Source organism: Papaver somniferum, chromosome 11 (assembly GCF_003573695.1).
Source record: "Papaver somniferum cultivar HN1 chromosome 11, ASM357369v1, whole genome shotgun sequence".
Taxonomy (NCBI): Eukaryota; Viridiplantae; Streptophyta; class Magnoliopsida; order Ranunculales; family Papaveraceae; genus Papaver; species Papaver somniferum.
In genome coordinates, this window is record NC_039368.1 from 128974727 (window position 1) to 128983123 (window position 8397).

The window sequence follows — 8397 nt, forward strand, 5'->3', positions numbered from 1 at the left end:
CAGGTTTTTCTCCCATGCCTCGGTCTTCGTTGTGGGGATCATGGCTTCTGTTGGTATGATTGCCTCTGTGCCATATGAGAGGGAGAAGGGAGACATTCATGTGGCTTCCCTTTTAGTGGTTCGATAGGCCCATAGGACGTTGTGTAGTTGTTCACACCAACTGGCTCCATATCCATCAAGTTTCTTCTTGAGGATGTCGGCGATGGTTTTGTTTGTGGCCTCTGCCTGGCCATTGCTCTCAAGATAGATTGGCATAGATTTGTTTTTTCTGATTTTGAAACAATTGAAAAGAAGGTCGATGTTTTTCCCTCGAAGTTGCGGCCATTTATCAGATACAATGGCGGGTGGGATACCTAAGCGGCATATAATATGATCAAAGAGAAATTTAAAGACATCACGGTCTCTTATGTGTCTTAAAGCCGAGCCTCCACCCATTTAGTGAAGTAGTCTGTGGCCACGATTAAATACTTCCTTTGTCCAGTAACGGCTCTTAGGGGTCCGACAATATCCACCCCCCATTTGGCGAATGGCCAAGGACTTAGGACAAACTTTAAGTCCATTGAAGGTGCATGTCTTCTTTTGCAAATTTTTTGGCACTCTATGCAAGTTTTTGTCATTTGCTTTGAGTCCTCGTTTATGCGAGGACAAAAATACCCCTGTAGTCTCGCTTTGTGAGCGAGGGATCTTCCTCCACTATGGTTTCTTGCGTAACCATAATGTATTTCTTTTAGTATGGTTTGTCCTTCCGCAAATGAGAGACATCTGAGGAGAGGCCCAAGGTAGGATTGTTTGTATAACACGCCATCCCGGATTTGGTAGTTCCCAGACCTTGATATTATCTTGTGTGCGATTAATTGATCGCTTAGGAGGTATCCGTTAGCTAGATACTTGATGATTGGTGTCCTCCAGTCATCCTCTTACAGACTTTCGTCCTGGGCTACTAAGTTGACAGCGAGGATGTTCAAGTTTCCTTCCAAGGGGATGGAGGGGAGTAGGACCCTTTCAATTCTGACATTGGTAGCTTCAGGGTTAACTATCATAAAAGCTATGAATGCTAAGGCATCAGCATATCTGTTTTTCATTTAATTTAAGTGGCGGAATGTGATGTTTGGTATCTGCTCGATGTAGTGCTTGGCGAGTTGAAGGTATCGCAAAAACATGGATCTGAGGCTTGGTACGTTCCGTCTATCTTTCGGATAATGAGTTGAGAATCGCTTGTGAGACGCACATTATGGATTCCCAGCGCGATGATTACTCGGAGGGCATGTATTACTGCCTCGTATTCGATTATATTGTTAGTGGCAGGGAATTCGATCCTTAAGATATAGACGATCCTTCGGCCGGTTGGGGTTGTGAAAACCATTCCGACGCCTGATCCTTCCGAGTTACACGACCCATCGACGAAGACTTCCCATCGGTTGTGGTCCTCGGAGCAAAGTAGTTCGGGAGGATCCTCTAACTCGTCTTTCATCCCTGGGATTTCCTCAATCTAATCAGTATCGTCCATCGGGAAATCTGCTAAGAAATCTGCGACCACCTGGGTCTTAATTGTTGTATGGGCTTGGTATTTGACACCAAATAGTTTGATTTGACCCCCCTGGATATTCTACCTGCTCTGTCTATGGGGGATTTAGTGATGACTGTTACAGTGTGTGCATGAAAATAAGTGCGCAGCTTCTATGTTGCGTAGACCAGAGATAGCACTATCTTCTCTATCTTCGAATAATTTTTCTCAGCCGGTGTCAGAGTTTTGCTGATGAAATAAATTGGTTGCTCCGCATCTGCATCTATGCGAGTGAGTACTGCACTAATCGAAGTATTGGTTGCCGATAGGTAGATGTAGAGGTTTTCACTTGGGTTGGGCTTTTGGAGAATTGGCAAGGTTGCCAGATGTTCCTTGATTTTTTGAAAGGCTTTCTCATAAGCACCGGTCCAAGAAAACTTTTCACCCTTCTTTAAGGTGTTGAATAAGTCTCTGCATTTGTCAGAGGATCGGGCGATGAATCTACCCAAGGCCGCCAGCCGACCATTCAGTCTCTGTACATCCTTGACCATTGCTGGGGAAGGCATTTCCAATATGGCCCGTACCTTCTCGGGATCAACCTCAATTCCTCGTTTGGTGACCAAGTAGCCCAAGAATTTTCCTGAGGTTACTCCGAAGGCATACTTTGCGGGATTGATCTTCATGTTAAATTTTCTCATTTGTGCGAAGATTTCTCTGAGATCATGTGCATGATAAGCATATCGTCTACATATACCTCTAGGGTTTTGTGTATCCAACCATCAAACATCTTTTCCATCATTCTTTGGTAGGTGGCCCCTGCATTTTTCAACCCGAATGGCTTTTGGTATAGCAGTATAGGCCACGAGGGGTGAAGAAAGCGGTATGTTCTTGATTTTCCTATCTGGTTATAACCAGAGTATCTGTCCATCAGAGACAACAATCCGTATCCTGAGGTTGCTTCTACAAGTTGGTCTATGTTAGGGAGTGGGAAGCTTTCCTTAGAACAAGCTTTGTTAAGGTCGTTAAAGTCGATACAGATCCTTACTCCCCCGTTTTTCTTTGGTACGATCACCATGTTGGATATTGGACTTCTCGTATCACCCCTAAAGCTTCAATTTTCTTTAGCTCTTTCTAGATGGCTTCATGGTATTCTGGTGCCACTTTTCTCATTTTTTGCCGCATGGGCTTGTGCTTTGGGTCAATTTTTAGGTGATGACAGCACACTTCGGGGTCTATTCCTGGAATATCTTCCATACGCCATGTGAAGACATCGGAATATTCCCTTAGGACCTGTATTAGCTTCTCTTCTTATTCCTTGCTGAGGAGTGTCCCTATTTTCACCATACCAGGGTTTTCGGGTGTTCTGATGTTGACCTCCTTGGTTGGCTCCGAGGCCGAAAAATTTGATTTTAATTCCCTTATATCGGAGAGGTTTTGTACTGGTCCCATGGGTGAGTCCGATGGGAGGTTATTGTCCATTGCGAGTTCGTTGCCTGATCGTCTTTCCTCATTCATTCTAGCTATGTAAGCATCGATTTCGGCTTGATTTTTGGCATTCTTAGCTCCTTTATTTTTTTCTTTGGCAGAGTTTATTTTGTTCTCTCCATATTGAACTTCTGTCTCGTAACAGTATTTTGCTTCGCCGGAGTCTCCAATAATTTCTGCCACTCCATCAGGCGTAGGAAATCTTAGCCTTTGATGGTAAGTCGAGGCCACTCCTTTGATTCCGTGGACCCAGGATCGTCCGACAATGGCTGTATAGGGTGACAGTACGTCTACCACACAGAGAGTGGTTAGGGTATGGATTCTCCCAACCCAGATTTCTAATGTTATCTCTCCTCTTGGACAGGTTGATGACCCGTTGAAGCAATATATGTTGTAAGTCGAGGGTATGAGGCACTCGTCTTTGAGGACCATTTGTTTGAACGTTTCATAGAATAAGATTTCAACAGAACTGCCGCCATCGATCAAGATTCTGGGCATCGCCCATGGCAGTGCTTTGTTTTTTGTTTCCTCGCCCTCGTGCTCGGGGAGTGCAATTTCCATCGTGACCACTAGTGGGTCGTTGTGGTTTTGTCCTCCTTCTGGTGCTTTTGAGGCTGAAAAGGTAACTGGAAGTTTCATCCAGTCCTCCATTAAGGGTTCTCTGGATATACTGAAAAATTCATCGCCGTTGAAGTTTCGTTTGTGAAGTCGTCCAGTAATATTTCCTTCTCGTACGGGGGTGGATATCGCCGAGTGTGATATGGTATTACAGCCTAAGTACTGTGCTTCGCGGGGGATCTCCACACGATGTATGGGTTCCCCGATGGTGGGTGGGGCTGTTGGTTGTGCAATGTATTTTTGGAGCTTTCCCTCGTTAATCATGTCTTGCAATACCTTCTTTAGGTCCCTACACGAGTCTATCGTGTGGCTGTGGAATTGGTGGAATTCACAGAAGTGAGTCCTATTTTTAATCGTTCTGGTTGCTGACCTCTATTCCATGGGTAAGTGATTTTGTGTTTTCCGTCGATCTTCTTGAGGATCTCGGATATGAGGGTATTCAGTTTTGTATAGACTGGGTCAATGAACTTTCCCTTCTTCTTTTAGGTCTGGTCTCTTCCTTTCCATCCTCCAGTCCGATGTTTGTCAAACTGAGTTGACCCACTGTTGGATCGCCACACTCCTTGGGCCGGTACTGGGCGGGTCTGTGGTTCTACCACAATTTCTCCTCTACTAGTTCCTTTTGCCTTCTTGTCATAAGTTCCATCCTGGAGTTCTTCCAAGGCTATGTAGTCCTCTTGGATTTCTCTTAATTTTCCCAAGCTTTTTGGCATGGCCTCATACATGTGCACAAAAAGAGGGTCTGCCTTTCTAAGACTATTCTTGAAACCTAAGATCGCATAGTCTTCAGGGACCTTTTCGATCTCAGCACATAGTTTTCTCCATCGTGTCACCAGGGAGCGGAGCGACTCGTTTGGTCCTCTGGATATTTGAAACAGCGCATCAACTTCTGATCGGATTCGACTGTTATGAATATATGTTTCTAAAAACAGCTCGGATAGGTGAGCAAATGATTTGACTGAGCCTTTGTGTAGATTGTTATACCATAATAGGGCTTCATCTCTTAGACTAGCCGGGAAAAATTTACATAACACCACATCATAGTGGTCCCATTGGGTCAGTGTCATACGATAAGTCCGAAGGTGCTCAGTTGCATCACCTTTTCCTGTGAACGGGGGTGTGAACACCGGTAGGGAAAATTTCCTTGGGAATGACAATCTTAGTAGATTTTCAGATAAGGGAGATTGTCCTGCTTCTTGCATGACTACTGCCAACTTCTTATTATCCTGCTTCCCTGTAGCTTCTCTATACATTACTTCGAGTCGGTTGACTCGGGATTGGAGTTCATCCTCATTTCACCTGGTTTTGGCCTTCGTTCTTCTTCCCATGGCGAGAAAGATGGTTCATGGTGGTGATGCCTTGATCGCCCTGAGTCATCGTACGATTGTTCAACGTATGATAAAATCTTAGAGCGAGTTGACCTCGAGTTCTCCCCTCGTTCTGGGTTTGTGGCTGCGAGATTCTCGGTCTCGTAGTCAATATTCACTTCGTCGATTAGGTTCTTGTTTCGTCTATGTTTGGGATCAACATCTGATGACCCCTTAGATAGGTTATCCTCGAGGTCGGGCACACCTCTACTTACCTTAGGAAATCGATCCGATGTTTCCTCGTTCGAGGTGTCAGGGATGTTAATTCGTTCTTCATCTTGCAGATACTCGAAAGGGTTTTCCTCCTCTGGGATTTCGTCAATGGTGGTGAGTGGTACCTTCTTTGTTACTTTGCATTTTAGCCTGCGGTTTCTCCGTACTAGCTTTCTGTTACGCCTTTATAATTTCATCATTCTATTATCCTGGGCCTCTTTGGTTTTCAGGATGGCTGCGATAGCAGCGCTAGCATCGACGAGGTCTGAAGGGCTGTCCTTCTTGGATTCACTGTTTGTTTCTTGTCTCGGCAAGCGGCTCAACCCTCCTGGCTGAGTAAGATGAATACCACCACGCTTCTCGAAGGGGTTTCCCTCGCCTTCGGATCTAGAATTATCAATTAGTCCTTCCCGATATTGGTCATCGAGTTGTCCCTCGCCTGGGATCAGAGCCTCGCCTGGCTCCATATCGTCTAGTCCTTTTGTATGGGATCCACCATTTTCTCCTTGGCTCGCACGAGTAGATCGTCGCGTCACCATTACCTTCCCTGCAACGTATGCAATAATCTTAATTTGTCTTTTCTTTTAGGAAAGTGGGACCCTAAATTTGCAGGTCACATGCAATTACTAAGTCATATTTCAGACTGGACAATTTAGTACAGGAAGACTTTGCATTAGATTTTGGAGACATGTGAAAATGTCAAAACATACCTCTTTGCATGAGGTGTTGATGATGGAGAAAATGTGTTTTTCCAGTCCCCTTTTTTCGAGGAAATATCTCCTTCAACACGCCATATCCCTATAGTGAAAGAATATAATTATGACGATTGAGTACGTTTTCCCATTCTAGGAAATATATCTCATCATCTTTTAACTTATGATTTCAAACAAACTTTGAGTTTGATGACTGATTATATACTCATTAATTCCTCCTCTTGACTTAAATTTAGATCTTTAAGAAGGAGATTCCAAGATTATGGTGAATTTGATGACGAACATCATGAAAAGTTCGTCTTTTTCAACTCTCATAAGGTGATTGCTTCCTTATGTAGCCTACTGACTAGCATCTCTTCCCATCTATTTCATGGAGGAGATCGTTTGAGCACCGAAGCGTTTAAAACTTCATATTTACTCCGATCTACAACTCTACTGAGCTACTTGAGGAAGACTTTAATAATCTTGAAAATAACAAGAAATCTTAAAGAAAATTAGTGGAAAAAGGTAGATCTCTTGATCTTGAGGTTCTCCTAGACTTCTCATATCGTGAAGATCATTTTTGAGTCCGAGCTCTACTCATTCATCTCAACAGAAATCTACTTTGTAGCGTGAAAACAATTCTTTTACAGAGATTATGAAAACAATATAGAGCTGTTGTTAGGGAGGTAGATTAGATCTTCATACCTCCCTGTTTCTAGCGCCAAAATGTAGCTGCATATTTTCTGACTACTACACCCAAGTAAGATTAAAGACTAAAAACTACTTAAACATACAATATTCAACATGAACAAGATGTAAATAACATAAAATGTAAAGATTGACACAAGCATATAACGTGGTTCGGCCATGAAGACCTACATCCACGGAGAAGAAGATGTTTTCTTATTGATTATAAGGTCTTACCCTTGAAAGTGTTACAGATCTCTTATAGATTTCTCACTTTCTCTCCATCTAAGTCTCTCTCAGGAATTCTCTGTAGAAAGACCATCTAAGATTACATAAGTTGTCCATCTCCTGGTTCATGAACTCGTATTTATAGACATAATAACCTCGTGGTCGCTTGATCGTCCGAGTTGGATGAGCTGTCTTCCATCGTCCTGGCTCCCTCAGACTCGTATCGTCCCTCGCGATGGCATACTTGGTCCTCCCTCCGAGTTGTCTCGCTCTCCCTTGGATTGTACTGCCCTTCTATGGAGAAACTCGTGATCCATCGCTTCTGGGTCGTAGTATAGATCGTCCGAGTCTTCTGTCACAATGCTCAACTACCCAAGTCTCGTCCTTATTCTTCATTAAATGCGATCTTTCTTTTTATACTTGACCGCCTGGGCAGATTAGACCTTTATACACACGCGTCATTCATGTGGCGCTTATGCAGTTGCCTCGACTGAGACAAATCCTTATTTTCAGAGGATGATTCAGTGCTCCAATCTCCTCATCTTACCATGTATTCATCCCTTGGGATGTTGACACGTGGTCGTCGGGTATTTTACCCACACAATGTTGGTGATCTTAAGAATCATATGACTCATGGTGGAAACAAATACTATGTCACTTTTATTGATGATTGTACTAGGTATGCTTATGTTTACTTAATGAAATCTAAGGATGATGTATTTTACATGTTCAAAATATACAAAGCAGAAGTAGAGACACCATTAGGACAGAAAATTAAGATTTTACGTTCTGATCGTGGTGGTGAGTATTTTCCTAATGAATTTAAATTCTTTTTGTCAAGAGCATGGTTTAATTCATCAATTTACCGCACCTTATACACCTAAACAAAATGGTCTTGATGGAAGAAAAAATAGAACTTTTGTAGAGATGGTTAATGATATGCTTATTAGTTCTAATTTTCCTAATTCTTTGTAGGGTGAAGCAATGTTATTTGCATATTATATTTTGAATAGAATTCCTTTGAAAAAGAAGATTGTTTCTCCTTATGAATTGTAGTTTAATAGGAAACCAAATTTGAAAAGGCTTAAAATTTGGGGTTGTTTAGAATATGTTAGGAAGCCTGATCCTAAAAGACCTAAGTTAGGAAATAGGGCGTATAAATGTGCTTTTGTAGGTTATTCACTTAACCGTATCACTTACAGATTTTTAATCCTTGACACTTTTGAGATTATAGAATCTGTAGATGTGGAATTTTTTGAGAACTTAAATAGGAATAGTTCCCAAATACAACCCATGGAAAACCCATTGTTACCTAGTCTAGAATCTGTAGAGACTAATAACAATTATGAACATTCTTCACCTATTCGAGAAATGGAAGATACTTCTAAAATTGTAGAAGATATTGAACCTAGAAGAAGTAAGAGAGTAAGAAAGGCGACAAGCTTTGGTCCATAATGGGTATAATATCTTGTAGAAGGTAGTAAGAATGAAATTCTTAGTGTTACTAAATATGTTATGCATGTTGATGATGACCCTAAAACTTATGCTGAGGCTATGAGTTCCAAATATGCTGACTTCTGGAAAGAGTCTATCAATGATG

General features: G+C 42.2%; 1 protein-coding gene across 1 annotated transcript; it reads right to left on the reverse strand.

Moving 5' to 3' along the window:
• Positions 1–4089: 4089 nt before the first annotated feature.
• Positions 4090–4860, reverse strand: LOC113325127. The gene has a single exon (XM_026573351.1). The coding sequence runs from the start codon at positions 4858–4860 to the stop codon at positions 4090–4092; it is 771 nt and encodes a 256-aa protein (XP_026429136.1).
• Between the last annotated feature and the right edge of the window lie 3537 nt (positions 4861–8397).

Bases quoted from the DNA above. Each gene is read 5' to 3' on its own strand.
- LOC113325127 (XM_026573351.1), bottom strand. From the start codon at position 4,860: ATGTATAGAGAAGCTACAGGGAAGCAGGATAATAAGAAGTTGGCAGTA.